This window comes from Carex rostrata, chromosome 1, assembly GCF_964058835.1.
Source record: "Carex rostrata chromosome 1, lpCarRost1.2, whole genome shotgun sequence".
Lineage (NCBI taxonomy): Eukaryota > Viridiplantae > Streptophyta > Magnoliopsida > Poales > Cyperaceae > Carex > Carex rostrata.
Window position 1 is genome coordinate 18,236,197 of NC_135918.1, and position 22,459 is coordinate 18,258,655.

The following is a 22,459-nucleotide window of genomic DNA, read 5'->3' on the forward strand; positions in this document are numbered from 1 at the left end:
TTAGTATTCATTCAAACACATTGAAGTATTCATTCATACACGTTGAAGTATTCATTCCTGGCAGAGGCGTGCTTGATTGTGATGGAGTGACGGATGATCTCCGGCATAACGTTCACTAAAGCAGGAGCAGTAGGCATAGAGGGAAAAAACCGATGCGAAAGTGTAAGAGTGAGGGAGCTTATTGTATTTATCATTTCGAGGTGGGAGAGGGAGGGGAGCTTATCAATGGAAAAACGGAGGTGGAGGAGGAGATGGGATGCGGAGGTAGGAGAAAGAGGTAGAAGCGGAGGTGAGGTGAGGTGAAGGTGAGAGAGGGAGGTGGGAGGCAGAGGTGGGAGAGGGAGGCGGAGGCGGAGGTGGGAGAAGAAGATGAAGGTGGAAGAGGAAAATAGAGGTGGAAGAGAAAGGGAGAAAGAGGAAAGAAATAAAGGTTGTTAGAAATAGTAGTTATAGTTATAGTTAAAATAGAAAGTTAGTTGGGGGATGAAATGGGGGATGGATAGATGGGGGATATTATAATTGCCCAACAATAAAATAGTCCGGATACAATTTATCTCTAGTAGTAATTTTGGATCCGAACATCGCGGATATCAAATCCGCTGAATTATCCGAATCCGTTTTGACTTTTAAGCCCAGTGGAGATGTAAAGTCAAACTGCGAGTAAATTTAGAAATTCCCAAGTAACATTTTCTATTTTTTCCCTCCCACGCTCCCTCCGCCGCGTCTCCCTTTCTATTTTTATTTCTATTTCTATTTATTTTCCCTCCCGCTCCCCTTCATTTCATTTCATTTCTTTTTCTCTCCTCCAGCTCTCTGCTCTCTATTCTCTATTCTCTATTCTATACCACCAAGCCCTCGTCGCCCAGCGCCACTCTCTCTCGCTCTTCCATTTTTTGGTATGCTATTGCTACCTCTCTCTCGCTCGCTCTTCCATTTCTTCGCCTAATACGGTTAGTATTAGGTCACAGCAAACCTACAAAACAAAAATTAAGAATTAATTTTCTGCTAATTTGTCAGGTCAACATTCAACATGCTACCTGAATTGAGCCCGTCAGAGCCATCTGACAGTCGCACTCCAGTTTCGTCAGATGCGGAGAATAGCCTCGGGAGACCCTACCAATCCAATTTTGTCTCCCCATGGTTCTTCTGTCGGCCCCCATCTGATTCTGCGGCGTCATGCTCTAGAACAGAGTGGTCTCCACAGAATTGCCTGTCCGCTGCACGCTTCAATGAGGAACTCATGGGGTTGCAGCTCCAGGCATCTGAAGAGGATTTGGAGGACACCGCCTCCTCTAAATTCCAGCCTGACATGCCTATTGCTGCTGCAGCAATTGGTACTGACTGCCGACAAAAGAGGTAGTTACACATTATCCACTGGTACAGGGTGTTATTTATAAATTACGCAGAATTGTTATACGTCTTTTCATCAACCACTGTTAACATTTGGATATTATTCAATAAAATTTTGCTGCAGGGGATTCAATTCAAATAATTGGGTGAACTTTAGTCCATTTTTGCTGCTAAGTTATTATGGACTAGGTCTGGTACCTTACTGGCCTATACCAGACCCAATTGCAATATAAGGTACCAGTGATGAGGTACTAGAACACAGGCACCAACAACAGCCAAATGACGGTTACCGTACCAGCCAAACCATAGTATGGTAACTCATTTTTTTCATGTTATTTTTTGTCCAATTACACATAATAAAGTGATTACTTTAGCTTTTGTTAAAGCTTTTACCTACAATTGCAGTTGCTGAACTTTGTCAGAATTTATTCTGATAACAACAACAAAATAATATATATGAAGAACCTGTGTTAATAACATATACTAACAAAATAATAATCAGATAGTGGATCCAAATAGCAAACTTGATGAATTTATGTTGCGATATTTTTCAAGCACTAAGTTTTGAGATATTTGATTTATATAAACTGCTAATTTTTCAGACGAGTTGCAGACATACTGGCAGGGCTGGTCCCACACTCAGAGGTGGGGGAGAATAGCCCTGGCAAGCCCTCGCACTTCTCTGAAGAAATCTCCCGAGAGTGGTTCTTCTCTAACCTCTCTGATCTGGCGACCGTCTGCTCTAGCTCCAAGTGGGGCCCCCAGAAGTGCCAGTCAACTGCACGCCCCAATGGTGAGCCTGAGCCACAGCCCAAGCCACCGCAGCGGATCTCCGAGGCCCCATCAGCGCGCAATCTGAAGCCTCGCCATGTATCGGCCGTCCACCGGTGGCCCTCAGGATGCGGACGTGTTCCTCCTCCCTCTCGCTCTGCTGACCATGTCCCCCTAGATGTTCGTCAGTGGGTCCCTGGCAGCAGCAACTTTCCTCCACCCAAGCGTCACCATGTTTCCGCCGTGCGTCGGTATCCACCTGGATGCGGGCGTTTTCTTCCATCCCCGCCTGCCACCCCCTCGCACTAATCTCAGCCTCGACTTAACACCCCTCTCACTGGTGACTGCTCAAATCTAATAGAGGTGGCAAAGATGTCATAAATTGTTTCAGTTATGTTGTGGAGTTGAGGAGATGTGCTAAACTATTAATTTCTTGTGTAGTTAGTTGCTTGTCTATACTGTAGTTGTGACTGATTGATTGATTATTCAGTGAACTATAAGTTATATTGCTTGTGTATTTAGCTGCTTGTTTATTTAGTTGTGACTGACTGTTCTTCATTTAGATTTTTACTTTTGGATAGTTAGTAGATATGTGTATAACACTATGTAGATTTATGTTAATATATAGGTGTCAGCATGGATTTTGGTGTATTGTTTGGTTGGGATGTGGTTTGGAATGTTTCATTTCAGGTTCTTTGGGAGCTGTCTTTTGGGTAAAATTTTGTTGTTCAGAGGTATATCTGAAATTAGACATGAAGGGACCCTGTGCTACTGTTGGTGATTTTTTATTATCACAAGGGCCTTCATGTAAGATGGTCTTGTTTTATGTTTGATTATTCCAGTTTTATGATTGTCACATGGGGCTTGTTTTATGTCAGAGGGGGATTGTTCTCGGCAGAAGCGCCTTTAATTTGTTAAGTACCAATTCTCTTTCCTACTGACAAGTACCTGTAATATACCGGTGTAGGTTTGCTTGCTGCCTCTGTACCTGTGGTTTTCTTAGCACAAGTGGAATTGCTGATAGGCATCTTTGTTTTACTATTCTTGTGCTTTGTGTACGGATGTAATTTGGTTTAATTTCTGCAAGCAGCAGGAATAGCAATATTTGGATTTGTTTTTTGTTGATGTACCAATGCAATGCAATACCTACCCAATGTCAAATATCAAGAGAGTATATAAAGGTTCTTCTTTGGCATCAATTCTGACCCAAAAACAGCAAAACACAAAATTAAAGAGCAAAAATAATTCCTGATGAGATAAATTCATGAAATTTCGTGAGCATGGAGATTATGATCTGGCATTTATTTTCATATAGAATTTCGTGAGCATAGCCATATTTGGATTTTCATTTTGTTGCTGTCTTTTTGGTTTTTGAGTGGTAATCTGTAGGTGTGATATATTAAAATTGATAGAGTTTACAAAACATAAAAATTTGAAAAGTAAACTACAGTACTGAAAATTTAAAAAGGCCTGTGCCCCTTCTCGCTCTTTGAAAAAAGAGAAGAACCTGGGGATCTAAGTGCGATTTTTCCGTAGTCTTCTGACAACTCCTCTGAAATACAAGTAAACTGTGAATACTCTCTGCCCAGGTTCAAATTTACCAGTGAGAACTGCTGTCTGCTCCTTGCCTGTTCGTGTACTGATATGTACCGTTTGTTTCCTTGGTAACCTTTGTCAGTTTCCAATTTCTTCAAGTGTCTCTCTTGCGTATGCAGAGAGCTCTTTTTCTTGACAATGTTAAAATTAAACTGCTTTCTATTTAGTCACTGCTAGATGTTTATACTTTATAAGATCATTTGCCCAAATTCACACAATTTTAAGCTTCATTAAACAATCAGAAAGTAAATTAAGATTTCACTAAAAAAATTATTTATATGATTATCAGTTATCAGCATACTGCATTCATAGTTTGAATTACCACCATTTTCATACTGCATGTCAGTAGCATCCCTTTTACGCATCTCACCCAAAGATGTGTCCCAAACCGACTGAACCGTCTGATTCGGAGTCATAGAACACATTTAAAATCTTCTCCTTTAGCATAAAAAATCTTTTAAAATCTTCTATGCATGACATCATGCATTAAAATCTTCTCCTTTAGCATAAACAAAGCCAAAAATTTAACCTTCATTGGAGATTTTCAAGACAGTCAAAGTTGAATAAAAGTGAAACAACATTTCTCAACTTAATTATGCTTAATGCCTTGTCTTAATTTTTAATTAATTAAAACGAAATTAAAACAAAATACAGAAATTAAAACGAAAGTATGGGAAATGAAACAAAATTGGTACCAGTATCCAGCTCGTACCAGTTTGCCGACTGGTACACTGGTGCCGGTGCTCTAGTGGTTCAGTTTCCTTGTCAGAAACAAGGGGAAAGTCCCCCCGGTTCTATGTTCATCCCTCCTGACTTCAGGTAAGTCCTTTCTGCATATGAAGTTTGCAGTCTTGCTGTTTCTTGAACTCTTTGTCTTGTTTAGCTTCATGTTTCTTGCCTCTCTCTTGCGTGTGTAGGTACTTCAATATAACTTGATACATTCATATCTATAACCTTGAGAGAACAAATAAACAAGGCTTTTATATGAAACTAGAACAAATAAATTTTGCAGAAAGGGCTCTATTGGACACCACGCTGTCCTATTCGCCTATTTTGTTTTATTGTCCCTGATCACATTCTATGTTTACGGGTTGTGCACCGTTTGTCTTCTTCTATCAAATATACAGCAAGGGACCTATTTTGTGCTCTAGGTTTCCATTTACTAAATAGAGATATATATACCAACTATATTCCAATTCAACTTGTTAAAAATATACATTCGGAAAAAATAATTTTCTAGTATTTATATACCAGATCAGATCGACGTTTTGAACTTTAAAATTGCAAAATATGAGTGTGAAGTAAAATAGTTGTTTTACTTCGCAACTCACCGTAGCTCATCTCGACCAGACTATATCCCAATTCAACCGGTTCCCCAATAGTGCTCTGTAACCAAAGATCTGTCAGCAGTTTCACTTTTCAATTGTTTTTTTTTGTTTTTTTAAATGCAAACATTCAACTAGAAACACATGTGATTTTGGTGATCAAAAATGAGAAAAGAATTAAATTAAAGTGAGACTGAGACAGCTTCAGCATTTGTCATGGATGTAATTAATTATCTCAATTATGATATTAATATTGTGACATAGGTAAAGGTATTGGTACTGGTGACTATAAATTATACATTCTTTAATTAATGAAACAATAAACTATTCCAAAACTTAACTTTTACTTATTTAAATACTCAAATTGCATAAAAAAAATTCAGTCTAAAAAAAACAATTAACGTATTTGTCCTAGTGAAACTAAAATTCCCTTGTCAATCTCATTAACGAAAATATAAATATTTGGCAATATATTCTGGTTGTGTTTTTCATGTTCTAAATTCTAAAAGTTTCGTGCATGACTAATTTTTTCGGCTTTTATCTAACACCGATAATTTAGGCAACGTGTGAATTTCTCATTAGATCGAGAGATCATTTAACAATGGTTTATCTTGACAAATATTTTTTTAAATCATTTCAATAAATTTCAGAATGAATAAAAAACATTTATAAGTATGTTGGTTTTTTTTTTTTGAGGAGATTTATAATAAGTATGTTGTTGCATACAAAGATAGAGTATCAATTAATATTTCAAGCAATTTGAGTATTGATTGGGGGTGCTAGAGCTCATAATTTTATATAGACATAATGTTTGCACTAAATTGATCATGTGAATAAATGAATAATCCGAATTAATTATCATGTGAAAGGCATTTTTATTATATGATTTAAAATGGTAATTTATACTTTTTGTGAGAAGATGATGTTCAAGATAATTAGAAAACATTTTAATAAGATGCTTATGATGGATGAGTACAAAATTTACAAATAAAAATTCTGAAATAATTAAAAAAAAATCATCGCTTTCGTGAATTTATAGGGATTGTAAGAATAATTTGTGAATTATTTGTAAATTATCATTTTTATTTTTTATTAGTTTGATATAATTTATATGTATTATATAGAAACCAAATTCATATAATAAAATCGATCTCTAATTGAATGGCATTGCAATGAGACACCAAGAGCTAGCACGTATGCAAAGCTGATGCTTTCGTTTTCTTTCGTTGTCATATGCAAAGCTGATATGCTTTCGTTTCTTTTTCGTTTTTAGGATGGCATCTTCTCACGACACCATCGTGATCAGTATCTCATCAGACTCAGATTAGGCAACATTGAGACGACGGCGATCTCAGCTAAGGTTTTGGTTTCGCTCTCTTCTCCGTCACCCAAAGCCTCCAACCGACCAACCTTCTAAGCTCCTCTCGCTCTTCCATTCTCAGTATGCTACACCTTTTCTGCAATAATCTCATCACATCTTGGCTTTAGGGTTACGGTTAGGTAGAGATTGATAATGGCATCACTATTAGTATTTTTGTTGTTTCAATTTGCTGGTTAGAATATATTATACCTTAATTGCATTAAATGATTGAATCCATTATTTAGTTTCCTCCAAAATCTCAATTTTTTTTTTCCTTTTCATAAACTATTAGAATAAGCATATACTTGGTAGACAACCAATAAATTATATATCAATCTTTTAACAAAAGAACTTGATTATTTTTTGCTAATTATTTTCTTTGAGTGCAATAAGCCAATCCGAATTTATTATGAGTTCATATTTAAACAAAACATAAAATATGAATAATGTAGTAGAAGTAGAACCGTCATTTGCAAAGTGTGCAGTTTGTTTATTCATACCATCAATACATTTTTTTTTCCGGATACAGATACAGAGCGGATATCAAACAGATACCAATATGAGTCCGGATCAGATCAGATATTAATTAAAATAATATAAAAAATATTAAAAAATATAAAGTTCAAAATATTTATTAATTATAATGGTGAATAACATAAATTTTTCATAATATATATTAAAATATATGATCTATATCTAATATTCGAATACAGATAATTGAAACATAAGACCATATCAATATTCTTATCCACACAAATATTTGAATATTAAATATTCACATCTAAATTTTGAAATACGGATCGAATATAAATCCGATATTATTCATACTGTTTTCATAAAGGGTTCAGTTCATGAAAAATACTAGAGATATCTTGTAGACATAGGATATAACCTCTACTAGGTCATTTTCTTAAGTCAAATTTCAATAAAAGTAAAACAACATTTCTCAACTTAATTATCCTTAATGCCTTGTCTTAATTTTTTAACTAAGAGTGGTTTAGATGATCAATTTGTTTTCTTCATTATTGATAGTTATAACTTGCTTTCTTTTCGTGAAAAAGTTGTTTTGTAAAGTGAATTAATTCCAGACTTTACCTGGATTTTTTAATTAGAAAGTTTTAAATGTTATTTTTTATTATAAAACCGTCATTATTTTTTATTTGTAAGTTGTCAAGTCTAGAAATTAATTAAGGCTTGATTTATCGTCTATGATAGCCTTTTTTTTTTCTCACATTATGCCACAAAAAATCCTGAAGTCCGCTCAGGATTTACTGCTGTGATGTGCTGCATATGCCGGATCCTCTGTGGTTATTCGTGTGGTGCATTCCTGCCCATTTTACATGAAGGCCTCTATTGGACACTGCGTGTCCTATTCCTATTGGCAACGTAATGATTTGAAAAAGGACCGGTGGGATCAAAATTTCGTGATTCGAGAATAATTCAAATATAGTTCGGTAAAATTCAGAATTATATATTGAATCTGGATCAGATATCTTAGTTCTACAAGAGAGCAAAAAATAAAAAATTCAGAAAAAATTCAGAAAAAAATTATAAAATCCCCGAATAATATGCAGATTAATTCGCCAACAGTTCAAATCAGAACAATTCGTAAATTATTCACGAATTTTATTATCATGATCCTATTCTCCTATTCTCCTATTTTGTATTGTTTGTTTCTGAACGCGTTCTATGTTTACAGGTTGTGTACTAAATTATTATTATAATTTAAATTTATAATGTTTCCATTTCTATTAAAATTGTTTAGTGCCGATCTTGTGGTTGACATTTATCAATTATTTTTCCTTTAATATAATCTCTTGCAAAACGAAATAATTATCATGTCATTATCTCTTTTCCTATTTGTCATGGCATTATGCTTAATAATATTTTCATTTGTTGATATGCATCTTCTTAATTATAATATATATTATATAAATCGCTGATATCTGAGGTAGAAAAATGACAGTTAAAAAGTATAATAAGAGAATGGTAATTGAAAAGAAGTTTGAAGAAAAAAATAGCGTTTCTTATCTTACATTATGAAAAGACATTTCTACATAGTTAATTTTAATTTATATTCGGCTATCACATTTAAGCGGAGTGATATATATTTATTTTTTATTAATTCTTCAATAAATGCCCTTTACAGTCTAACAGTGTTGTCGTGCTGCCCTGAGATGAACGTACCCCTCAATATATTTTTTGCGTATTAATTATTAATGGCTTCAAAGGGGATCCCTTAATTACATGATGAGGTTTTTTGGTCTCTTAACTAGATCTCTCAAGAGTTTGTTCATTACAGAATATATGCAATATTACCAATCGATCTGCCGATCAAAGAACTCGAAGGAACTAGCCGCATGCATCGATCTCTCGAATTTTATTATGAAATTAGTAGCTAGCTAGGTATCTGTCCAAACCTAGCTAGCTATGTAAACTGGAAGAACTACCCAGGAATCTCCGTGTATTGATAGTTGAAGGCAGTCCAAACCTTAAACCTATATATATATACTAGTTAAGTGCCCGTGCGTTGCAACGGGGATTGAAATATTATTTTGATTATTTTTGTAAATGTGATTATTTTTATTTAATTTCTTCATTATGTTCTCATTCGCTTGAGTTTGGATTAAATACAGCTAATTTCACATTCCACTTAACAGTGATAGCCTTGAACTTTAAATCTAGCAGGAATAAATTTAGAATAATAAGGAAAGTTGTTTAAAATAACGTAATGAGAATGAAGAATGCACGATGTACAATTACTTTATCTGGAATTTGCTGCACAAACTGATCTGCTGTAAAACTTCAATCTTCTGCACTGTAATCAAATAAAATGATATTTAATTAACATGAGGTCAGATTCTTTTATCACGATTTAACGAAACTCCTTTTATATACTATGCTGTAGAATCAAATAATTAATTATTAAAAAAATACATGTACATAATAAAATTCCAGTGACAAACATAAAAAATTCCAACAAATACTCTCAAGTGACACGTCATTCTTATGTAAAAGATTCGTAATATATCAAGTGCATTAGATATCCACTCAAAATCTCTCCGCACGTGACGAGTGAAAAGGGTATGAACCTGGTCTATTCCACATGTTAGAAATTATTCCGTTATTCGCGGACCCACTTTCTGTTTCTAGTTACGACCATTTGGTTCAAACTTTAAATCATAGATCGGGTTTACGGAATTAATGAAAGCGCCTCAATCTCTTCTTTGGGACAACGAAGGTACTTCATTATCAGTGACATCGGGAAGAAGCGCGTTATGCGCACGCAAATAGAGAAGAGGAAGAGCAGAGGTTTGTACAGCGTGGTACAGTTTTTCCTGTGGCGAGTAAATTTTGAACTCAGTTTAGATTTTTACACGGTTGACAACATGAAACAAATACATAATATCGAAATTTATAACTAATGGTTGAGATTGAGATTTACTCAATGAACGGTTCAGATTCTCTGGACAGATAGATGTTTGGGTGCCAAAAAATTCAACGTGATATTAGTAGTGCTGATATATATATATATATATATATATAGAGTACGGCTAACGCGCCTAGCATATGGGCCGAAATGCTTCCGGTGGAAATTTGAAATTTTAAAATTCAAAAAGTCGATCTGAACCGTTCATCTTCTTCTCCATATTAATATCTGCTTGGAGACCAAATTTTACATTTTTCTGAAATTTTTTACTATTTATTAAGCCACTTTGAAAATCGTTGATCCAATGGTTTTACTGTTTTGTTAAGCCACCGTTGGATCAGCGATTTTCAAAGTGGCTTAATAAATAGTAAAAAATTTCAGAAAAATGTAAAATTTGGTCTCCAAGCAGATATTAATATGTAGAAGGAGATGAACGGTTCAGATCGACTTTTTGGATTTTGAAATTTCAAATTTTCACCGGAAGCATTTCGGCCCATATGCTAGAGGAAGCGCATTAGCCGTACTCTATATATATATATATAGGATTTGGCTAATATGCTATGGGTAGCTAAGAGGCCTCCCGTGCTACGGCTCAATATTCAACTTTTGAAAATCCTAACGGTCGATCCGAACCGTTCATCTTGTTCTCCATATTAATATGTGCTTGGAGACCAAATTTTACATTTTTTGGAAATTGTTTACTATTTTTTTAGATTTATTGAATATCGCTGTTTTTTATGGTCCAGATTTGTCTGAAAAACAGCGATTTTCAATAAATCTAAAAAAATAGTAAAAAAATTCCAAAAAATATATAATTTGGTCTCCAAGCACATATTAATATGGAGAACAAGATGAACGGTTCGGATCGACCGTTAGGATTTTGAAAGGTCAAATATTGAGCCGTAGCACGGGAGGCCTCTTAGCTACCCATAGCACCGTAGCCAAGTCCTATATATATATATATATATATATATATTCCTATATATATATATATATATATATATATATAGAGTTAGGCTGGGGTGCTATGGATAGCATAGTGGCCTCTATGCTACGGCAAAATATTCGAGTTTTCAAAATTCAAACGGTCGATCCGAACCGTTCATCTTATTCTCCATATTAATATCTGCTTGGAGACCAAATTTTATAATTTTCTGAATTTTTTTACTATTTATTAAGCCACTTTGAAAATCGCTAATCCAACGGTTTTACTGTTTTGTGCAGCCACCGTTGGATCAACAATTTTGTAAAATACTTAATAAATAGTAAAAAAATTCAGAAAAATGTAAAATTTGGTCTCCAAGCAGATATTAATATGGAGAATAAGATGAACGGTTCGGATCGACCGTTTGGATTTTGAAAACTCGAATATTGAGCCGTAGCATAGAGGCCACTATGCTATCCATAGCACCCCAGCCTAACTCTATATATATATATATATATGCTATGCATAGCATGCTAGCATATTCCATATGTATGTATATATAGAGTTAGGCTGGGGTGCTATGGATAGCATAGTGGCCTCCCGTGCTACGGCTCAATATTCAAGTTTTCAAAATTCAAACGGTCGATCCGAACCGTTCATCTTATTATCCATATTAATATCTGCTTGGAGACCAAATTTTATAATTTTCTGAATTTTTTTACTATTTATTAAGCCACTTTGAAAATCGCTAATCCAACGGTTTTACTGTTTTGTGCAGCCACCGTTGGATCAACAATTTTGTAAAATACTTAATAAATAGTAAAAAAATTCAGAAAAATGTAAAATTTGGTCTCCAAGCAGATATTAATATGGAGAATAAGATAAACGGTTCGGATCGACCGTTTGGATTTTGAAAACTCGAATATTGAGCTGTAGCAAAGAGGCCTCTATGCTAACAATAGCACCCCAACCCAACTCTATATATATATATACGAGGAGGGTTCCAATTAGGGGTGTTCAAATGGTTTGGTTTAATCGGTTTTGGACCGAACCGAATTAGTTCGGTTTAAATGGTTCAGTTATTTCGATTTATTGGATCTGTTCGGTTGGCTTTTCAAAATCGAATTATAACTTCGGTTCAGTTCGGTTTGAAAAATTTCAAAACTGAAATAACCGAACTGACCGAACTTTCTTATAATATGAATTTGATCGGAACCACCTCGGTTTATTTCTTAATCAATTGCTTTAAATACTTGATTTATTTCTAAATATCTTAGTTTATTTCTTAATATACTTCGGTTTATTATAAATAAATTGTTTTAAATAAAAAAAATTAATATATTTCGGTTTGAACCGAACAAATTAAACAAACAGAAATAAAACTTCGGGTCAGTTCCGTTCGGTTGCAATGCTAATTCGGTTCAGTTCGATTTTAATTTTAAAACCGAATTATAACTTTGGTTTGCCAAGTTCGGTTCGGTTTCAACGAAACTGAACCGATGAACAACCCTAGTTCCAATGCCTCATACTTTTCATACCTCATATTTTATATCATCATTTTGAAAGTTTAAACGGTTAATCTGAACTGCTAAACATAATATTTATACTAAAATATGCATGGAGATGAAATTTTATATTTTTTTGAAAAAAATTTACTATTTTTTAAGATAAGTACAAAATCATTGTTTTTGGACCGTTCAAAAAACAATGATTTTCTACCTATTTTAAAATATATTAAAACATTTCCAAAATTTATAAAATTTTATCCCTAACTATATTTTAGTATGGATATCATATTGAACGGTTCAGACTTCGGATCGACAATTTAGACTTTGAAAACGAAGATGTAAAATATGAGGTATGAAAGGCATGAGGTATTAGAACCCTCCTCTCTCTCTCTGTATATATATGTATATTTGAATACGGATAATTAAAATTCAAAACCATATTCGTATCACTATCCGCACATATAATTGAATATTAAATATCTGTATTTAATTTGAATACGGATCTGAATTCAGTCGAATAATATCCGATCCATTTTCATCTCTACATGTTGGCCATGTTACAAAAAGCTACTATCCATAATACATTTTGTTTTTCCTCATTGAAGTATGCATCATGCATCGATGAAAGCCAAAACTTTTGACTATCAAGTATCAACACATCCAATATGTATATTTTTTTATTTCCCAAAATAGTTATAAGTTATTTTTTTATAAAAGAATTGGAACCTCACTGATAAAATGATCTAAATCTAAAATAAAGACTAGAGCTAATAGAATAAAAGTTAGGACAATTTAAATCCTTTAAAATTGAATGCATGCGCACGACCCCACTTTTAATTATATTATTTATTGAATTCGAGTTTCTAAGAGCAAGAAAAAAATAACCTCTACAAATTATATAAACACAAAATTCTTTGCAATAAAATTTTGGTTAATATCACTATGGTCCCATATGTAATTAAGATGAATAAACATATATATAGCAAAATTTAATTATTTTGGAAAATTATATAATTATACATGCTTTTGCACAGTTGCACTAATATATGTCTTGATACTATATATGTAGGTCCCATCTAATACTCAGTGCAATTAAATTTTGAACATATAGTATATATATCTTAATTAAATAAAACATAAATTCTTTAGACTAGAATATGTAAAATACTTATTTGACTTCAATTTTTAAGGCATCTCTATTCTCCCGATTTTTTTTATTAATATCCAAAAAAAAATTGAAATTTAAAAAATAACCATTTTGGCACTGAATTTCGAAAAGTACCCAAACCGCAATTTTTTTTTGCGGTTTTAAGGCCTAAAACCGCAATTTTTCTGGGCAGTTTTATAATTCCAAAGCCACGTTTTAAAAAAAAAAATGCAAAAACCACAATTTTTGTTTGTGGTTTTACAATTCAAAAACAGTGTTTTAAAAAAATATATATTTATTGCGGTTTTTCATTTTTTCAGCTTTTTTTATTTAAATAGAAATATTGATAATTTATTTATTTTTTATATTAAAATATTAGAAATATTTAATATATTTCTTTGAAAATAGATGAAATACTATATAATTTGATTTATTAGAAAGACTGCTACAAATAATCCGGATCAACATTTTTCATACCGGATTTTTTGTGGTTGTAAGAAAAATTAATATATTTCTTTATGTGTTATTGTAAAAAAATAAAAATATTTAGATTCTCAGTTATTGGACCCGGTTTAAAAATCACTTCAAGATAATACAAAAATTATTGTTATCCTTCTAGTGCATTTAATTTATAAAAAATTGTTTCTATTTTAATTTTTTTTAATTATTTAATGATTGTTATTAAAAATAATTCTCAAAATAATTCTGCATGAAAATTTTTAATCCGGATTATTTGTAGTAGTCTTTCTAATAAATCAAATTATACAGTATTTCATCTATTTTCAAATAAATATATTAAAATTTCTAATATTTTAATATAAAAAATAAATAAATTATCAATATTTCTATTTAAATAAAAAAAACTGAAAAACCGCAATAAATATTTGCGTTTTTTTTAAAACACTGTTTTTGAATTGTAAAACCGCAAAATAAAATTGCGGTTTTTGCTTTTTTTTTTTTTAAATGTGGCTTTGGAATTATTAAACCGCAAATTTTTTTTTGCGGTTTTAGGCGTTGAAACCGCAAAAAAAATTGTGGTTTGTGTACTTTTCGAAATCCAATGCCAAACTGGTTATTTTTTAAAATTTCAATTTTTTTTTTGGATATTAATAAAAATTTCGGCTGTTCTCTCTATTAATTTGGGGATAATTTCTTCCAACTTTACAGTAGAAATCTTTTGTGGCAAAATTTGATAGCTTAAGATGCTGCGAGTTCTCTTGGTACGGATATATGACTATGAGTGGGAATTGATTCATTTTGTGATCATCAGCGTCTGTAAAAGAGCCAAGTACTTTTGTAAAAAAAATATTATAAAAGAAAAGGGGCTAAGAAATATTGGTATTAAAAATCGTTTAGTTGATTTAAAGACTTGCAGTGATGGAACTTAGAAGTCGTTCTGACAACCAGAAGAGCCAGCGCAACCACGATCGGCACAAAATTCTCTAGTAGGTCTCTGATCTTTAGCATAGCGTACCTGTATATTCCTACCGTGCAATTTCTGGACAAAGACAGATATAAGTTTGAAGCAAAATGGTTGTATTTGTGCAAGTTCTTGAATAATGTGGAGAAAAGTTTGGGTCCAATGCGCTTTAAGATTAGTATGTGTACCTTTCAAAGATTCATGTGTAGAAATGTTAAAGCGCGTCAGACGGCTCTGATACCCATCGGATCCAAACCGCACAAAATGATGCGCCATTTATAGTAATTAAAATAATAAATGCCACACATTCCTCTAAAACATGAGATTATTTATACGCATGCAGTTACAATTAATCCCAACACTGTCAAGTGTCAAATATTATCAGGATGGTATGTACTGAGCAGCATGCACAATTTTAAAGCTTCATTATTTATTTATTTTATTATATTTTAATCAATTATACAAACCGGTATCACCCATGTGTCATTTTAATTTTTCCTTTCAAAAGTAGTGTCATTATTTTAAGTAGCATGTTTAGTATCTATCTTTATAAAAGAAATTACCATCACCATGAGATACGCACAAATAATATTTGTAATAAGTTTGTGATGGCAATTGGCACGCATGATCAAGTGGTTGGATTTTGTATTTTCGATTTATAAATTCAGGCCTGTGAAAAAGCTTGCAATTGATGTGTGGGTTTTTGTGAAGCGGGTCAGGTGGAAGGACCGAAGGACTTCAAGATTTCATGGACACAAACTTCCTTTCCTTTTTACTTAGTGCCATTGGGTCAACTGATATTCTTATTCTTTTTCTTGATTTTTTTTTTGCATATCGAAAAATTAACGGTCCAACTCAATTTAGTATGTATCCTTAATTTATTTTATTTATATTAAAAATTATTATTTTTATTTTATTTTATTTATGTTCAAAATTAACTGTTCAACTCAAGCGATTTGTGATACATAACAATTCTGGATGTATTTTGGGTACAAAGTAGAATAACGAAATAAAAGGTAAACCAGACTTGAATTCTTTTAGAAACGTTTGTTTCGATACGAGCTGTCGGATATAGAATTATAGATCATCAACTCAAAGACATTAGAAACAAAACCATGATCCGTGGACTACGATGTGGGCCAATGATATACCAATACCGCGACATGATCATACGCCATTTTTATTTATATCCAATATTAAATATATTTTACCACAAATAACCAAGATTTTGATTTTTTTTAAATACCCAAACCGCAAGAAATTCTTGCGATTTTGGGATTTAATTTTTTTTAACTATAAAACACTGTTGCACTATATCTCTTTGAATTTTAAAAATAATAATAATTATCGTGTAAATGACATATATTGAACAATCATAGTAATTTTAATGATCTTTGAATAATAAATGAAACCGTAATCCATTAAAAAAAATAATAAGCAAACGCACACAATAAATAGTAAATATATTGTAAAATAATTATCCGGGTAATTTTTGAATAATCTCTTAGGCTTTTGAAAAAAACTAATCTCGGTCGTTGTATGTCTACCGTTGATAGAAAACTTAAACTGAATTTTTGAAGCACTAAATGATGTATTTTTGCAATTCTGATTCCGTCGGATGCCCGGGGATCATGTCATACCCGAGCAAAATTCGGATCCGTATCTTCTCCCCCTTTCCAAATTGTGGTCATATGCGCAAATCTAACTTTCCTAGCAAAAGTTATGACTGTTTAAAGTTCTTTGAAAAAAAACGATGTTGCCGTGCAAAGACATCGATAACGCACCGATGCTTTATGCCCGGCTTAACGACAGCAGAAGTGTATCGATGTTTTATTGTCAAAACATCGATGTTTTACTATTTATTGTATGTGTTTGCTTTTTTTTTTTTAATGGAATACGATTTCATTTATTATTCAAAGGTCATTAAAATGATCTATTTTAATATACGTCCTTTATATAATAATTTTTTTTTTCAAAATTCAAAGAAATATAGTGCAACGGGATTTTTATAGTACAAAAAAAAATTAAATCCCAAACCACAAGAATTTTGTGCAGTTTGAAATAAAAATTGCAAACAGCAAGAAATGGAATTTTTAAAAAACTTCAAAACTTAAGTTTTGAATTATTTGTGATAAAATATGTTTAATATTGAATATAAATAAAAATGACGGCATGATCATCATCATTTATTGTTTTCATTTCGAGCGTAGCTGATCCCCTTCGAGAAGCTTAAGCTTCTGGCAACACCTGGCCCAGAGCCTCGTTTTAATTTGAATGAATATATACATCGATTGGGTCCCAGTTGTCTTCAGTGAAGATGAAGCATGTCCTGTACTCTTGGACCATCCACGATATTTCTTACCTCAGGTCCAGATCCAGTACGGATACAGATTTTAATTACCAGTGCTACATTTATAGTTTTTCATAAATCCATTAAACTTTCAAGCTTTTGTAGGAAAAGAAATTAAAAATAAGAGCTTAAGTGTTTCAAGATTATGAATTATTATGGAACGAGTTAGTATTGGTGAGAAAAATATTAAACAAGGTAAATATGATATAAGTTTTGTTTAATCCGGTGTCATAAAAAAAAATGTAAGTAGATCCCTACTATACTATCGCAATCTATTTTAAAAAAATGCAATGAATGTGAAAAAATATATGGACTTTAATGTACTTAATTATGTATCTTTTTGCATAATTATTTTGTCTATCTAGTTGTTATCAGTTTTTTTTATTGCTGCAAATTGTGTTTTTTTTTATAGTAAAATTCTAGTCGAAATCTTTTATTTCGTATTAACAATCAATAAATAATGAACGAAATAAAATTTCAGAACAACAGACTGGAATAATTTTTGAATTTTTTTGGGTTCAATTAGAAAAATATACTGACTTGAAGTCTTAAACTCAGAACGACTGAACAACCGAGTCTATTTATTTATCTTTCGATACGAATGAGAATCCAGATCAAGTGGAATGCACGTGTCAAAGCTGCAGCATATCGAACGGTGTAGATCTAAACTCAAAATTTCTTAAACCCTCACCCCTTCCTTTTTTTTCTCTCGATTCCATTCAGCTCATAATTTCTACCTCTTCTGAGTATATCGCCCCTTTCTTCCTCTCCAAGTTCCTCTCCAAGTTCATTAATTCGGTATCTCCATTATTCCGATCTTGCATCTTTTCCAACGGCTCTTTGTAGCCTAAAATTTCAGCCCTAGCTCTTTATAAAGCACTGTAATTTTCCACCCCTAGCTCTTTGTAACCAGTCGGAGGACGCCTCCCGACCCAGACCATAACCCTCCAGCGCCAGATGCAAAACCCTCTCCGCCTCAAGCCACACACCACGGCTTTCTCCCCTGCCTCCAACCCTCGATTCAATAATCACAACTCGCAACTCCGCTTGTTGCCATTTAGTAATTCAAGTACGCACGATCTTCCCTTTTCAGCGTTGTTTACTGCTCCGCTTCTAATTGGTACGCCTCCCGACCCAAATCCTAACCCTCCGGCGCCAGATGCAAAACCCTCTCCGCCTCGAGCCACACACCACGACTTTTCTCCTCCGTCCAGCCACGCCTTTCTCCCCTGCCTGCCTCCAATCCTCGATTCAATAATCACAGCTCGCAACTCCGCTTGTTGCCATTTAGTAATTCAGGTACGCACGATCTTCCCTTTTCAACGTTGTTTACTACTCCGCTTCTAATTGGTACAATAAGGATCTGTCACCTTTGTTTCTCAGGACTGTCAGTACAAGAAAACTTAGATATACTAGCGCTAAACAACTCTAATCAACCGGCGCTGAGTAAAAATGCCACCAGATGCTCCAGATCTTAATGGATCCTCCGATTGGTAAGTTTTTCCCAAATTGATGTGCCGTGACACTTCCTAGTAGGCATATTCTCTGTTGCCTTTCTTCAATCCTTGCATCACCTTCGTGTCGTAGGTCCATAATCGCTTCAATTTCATTCATTATTTTCGTTTGATTTTTAACTGGTGGCACCTCCAATTTAGCAGCTTACTGGTGTTATAACTGACAGTACCCCTGAGTTCTAGATTCTTTTTGTTAACTTGTAAGTCAATGTGTTTATGGTTCTAATCCTTTACATGTAGCATCAGACCACAGAGGGAGCATTTCAATCCTGTCATGTCTAAAGAACTTGGAAGATACTTAATCATGATAAACAAATAAGTAGTATTAAACTAACTAATTCATGCCAGTACTGAATACTGTTGATATGGTAAAACCTTGTTTATTTGAGGAAAATACCTGTTGTTGCTATGGTATGAGAGCAATTGGAGGATAGGATTTTGGATTTTAGTACCCTAGTACTCAGTATCCTGAAAAAAGTTAAAGCCCAGAGAAGAACTTAAACATAAATTGCTCATTCTATATGGAGAAACAGTCATGAGCATCCAGAAGGTACTTCTATTCCCATTAATGCTTGTCATCTATTTGAGATAATATAAGTAAAAAAAAATAAATATATATACATATGCTGGATTAACTTTTTCGCTTCTTTTGTTACATAGTATTTTCAGCAAGAGTGAGGCTACGGTACTGAACACCATCTAGACAGTGGATCTAGTCTGTTACCGATTGCCTATTATTGCAAGTACATTATTCGGAAGTATGTTCATTCTTATCCCACTTACTAGGTGAGTTGCATATTCGGCCATCTTTGATTTTTGTTTGTTTATATTGCATTTTGTTTATATTCAATGTTATTTTAAAATAGCAAACTTAGTAGGGGGCTGTCATGGTAAAACACATTGTCTAGCATGTTTTCTTTTGTTATGATTATGATTATTTGCTTTTTTATTTTTCTTGACAGTCTCGTTAGGTTATGATTGACCTTTGTAAGTGTCCCTGGTACGGTTTCTGTTACGGAAGTGTTGCTGAGGAGGACCAACAAAGATAGTCAACAGCATTGCTGATGGTACCGCTGAGCGGTTACTGGTACAAAAATATTTGCAAGGATGAACAACAAAAATAGGAACAACATTGGGCGGCTGAACCTGGCGCTACAAGGTTTCACTTGACTTCTGTTTTTAATTTGTGTATACTTATATCTTCATTTCACTTTTTGATGGTCAACTGTTTTTCATTGTCTTCTATTTCACTTCTAATTTGTGTTTTCTCCCAAGTGGTCACAGCATTATTACAAAAGAAAGAAAAGAAAAGGAAAGGAGTAATTTTGTCTATTATTTTTTTTAATTAGAATTCAATCAAGAGTTATTATAATTTAACTAGAGATAATTTAGAATTGATTAAGTGATGGGTAAATAAAAAATTATTGCAAGAGTTAAGGACGATATTAACAGATGGATCTATTATTCATACAAATACAAGGTCTAGTATTTTAATTGTCAATTTGTTAAATGAGATTATATTTTTGTTTTGTTCTTCTAGGCTTTCAGCTATCTTGACTACACTGCTCCTGAGAAGGTAATTAAATTGTAAAGGTCACGGGCTGCTCTTATCCTTCTGTAGATCAGGTGCTTTAATTGTAAACTCCTCTCTCTGATTCTTTAGACTTGACCTGAGCTCTCTCACTCCAGTAGCAGATTTCTTGTTTATTTGCAAAATAACAGTAATAGATTCAAAATTAAAAAATTACCTAAGTCCGATATCTATCTTAAAATAACAGTACTAGATTCATCTTATACCATAGTCGAGTTTTTTAATACTTCACTTAGGCAAACGTTTTGTAAGATATCGGACTAAGCTCTACCATTGCTTAAGTCACCTAATTTTATGAAACTGAGGTGAAGTTGTTTGTCTTTCAGCATTCTGCACAGTTTTGAATTTATTTGTCTCAAATTCCAGGGTCTTTCCAGGACAAATTAAGTACTGGGGACTGTTAGGACAGAATTTTGGTAAATTTTAGTGACTTTTCTGCAAATTTATGTGTTCTGACAGGGGGGTTTAGAGGCTTATTTCTGTGTTTTGAACTCTTGTACTGAATTCAGGTAAAATTGAGGGGCTTTCCTGCAGGTTTCTACATTCTGACAGGTTTCAGGGATCTTTATGTGAGGAAAAATCTTTTATGTCACACCCACAGTATGTTTTTCATTATATACGCCTAACACTCCACAGATAAAAGGTGATTAGATTCATTGAATAAACCATTTCTTCTGATTTTACAAGGTTTTTCTTGTTATTTCTTTCCTTTGTTAATTCATGATTAGGAGTTAACATACTTACACTTCAGAGTTCCATATGAAGTGCAAAGATTTTCTCCTGAAATGCCAAATGATGTTCTTTATATAGCTTAATCTTGATCTACAAGTACATTTTCATATGGAGATCATTTGAACGGTTCAGATAGATTGTTTGGAGATATTGATCTGTAGTATGGACCAATATGCGCTATGCATACTAGCCTCACTCATGTTGCTATGTTTATTTGGTTGTACTTGGTTAGGTTTTGGTATGTCCGAGCCATAAAATTTGTATATTAATTTTCAGAAATTGATGGTGACTGGTTCTTTCTGTCAATGCTGCCAAGGATGCAACCGAACTTGTTGTAAAGCTTCGGGCTTACCACCACACTGCCCAAACAAAGGCTGATAAGCAACATTATTCAAGGTTAATAATTCAATTTAAATGTTCTTCTTCCTTCTCATTAGAAAATTTCTTGCATGTTGGAGAAATTTGACTGTCGTAGTAAAAGTCTATATAACATTAAAATCTTTCCTTAAAATATTCTAACATGTGGAAAATTCATGAGTCAATCATTCCTATTTGAGTACTTTGATTTGTTGATGTTCGGGGAAACACTGATTTAACCATTATATTAAAATTTAAAATATTCTATGCAGCATGGGTCTTGATCTTATAAGAGGTACAATATGCAACAACCTAGAAGCTGGAGTTATTGAGCCAGCTATTATGAGCAAAGTAAAAATTATTCAGGTCGGTTTTCCTTCAGCTTTAATCTATTTTTTTTTTTTTTTGGTGCAAACACATATCTATAGATTTCAATTTGGATGGTAGAGGACTATCAATTGGAGAAAGAAAATTATAAATATACCATGCGGTAGAAATGTACTTCTTAACATTTACTGGGACGTTTATGAAGAAAATTTTGAACTTAATTTTAGCTGTCTAATAATCCTCCTTTTCTTTGGTGATACAGTTTGCCACCGAAGCAGCCATAACAATTCTTAGGATAGATGATATGATCAAGCTTGCCAAGTAGGATCAAGGTCCTGAAGATGATGAGACATTACTAATTTACGGTTTGCATTTTTTTTTTTTTTTTTAAATCTTCGAATGCAATGTACCTCTTGATTTCAAAACAGTATGATTTGCCTTTTTGAGAGGTTCTTATTTTAGCCTAGTTCAGAGTGCTTCTGTTTTGTTACTCTTTTTGTGGTCTGAACGCCATGTAGTTCATTTTTATATTTGCTTTCTGTTTATAGTGGAATTTTGTAAACTGCCATCTGTTTTAATTTATTCCTTTATCCTCTGACAGCAACTGGTAACATACATCATGATTGTGATAACGTGGAAGTTTTTGAATCAATCTGTTTGTGGAAGTATAGGATACTCGTACAGCATATTGCATAAAACAACACTTAAGACCAAATCAGATAGAAATTCTGATTCTAGGTTGAATTAAGCCCAGCC

General features: G+C 33.2%; 1 protein-coding gene and 2 long non-coding RNA genes across 3 annotated transcripts; all 3 read left to right on the forward strand.

Moving 5' to 3' along the window:
* The first annotated feature begins 225 nt into the window (after nt 1-225).
* On the forward strand, nt 226-2,960 carry LOC144563993 (uncharacterized). Its single transcript, XM_078313464.1, has 3 exons — nt 226-299; nt 1,018-1,356; nt 1,953-2,960. Exons 1-3 carry the CDS (start codon nt 226-228, stop codon nt 2,428-2,430), a joined length of 891 nt encoding a protein of 296 aa, XP_078169590.1. The 3' UTR covers nt 2,431-2,960.
* Nucleotides 2,961-18,212: 15,252 nt separating this feature from the next.
* LOC144544305 (uncharacterized) lies at nt 18,213-19,474 on the forward strand. Its single transcript, XR_013508204.1, has 3 exons — nt 18,213-18,481; nt 18,566-19,246; nt 19,357-19,474. It is a non-coding gene; the product is annotated as an uncharacterized LOC144544305 (long non-coding RNA).
* A 1,695-nt stretch (nt 19,475-21,169) lies between these two features.
* LOC144544355 (uncharacterized) lies at nt 21,170-22,093 on the forward strand. Its single transcript, XR_013508214.1, has 3 exons — nt 21,170-21,415; nt 21,649-21,742; nt 21,966-22,093. It is a non-coding gene; the product is annotated as an uncharacterized LOC144544355 (long non-coding RNA).
* Nucleotides 22,094-22,459: the final 366 nt, after the last annotated feature.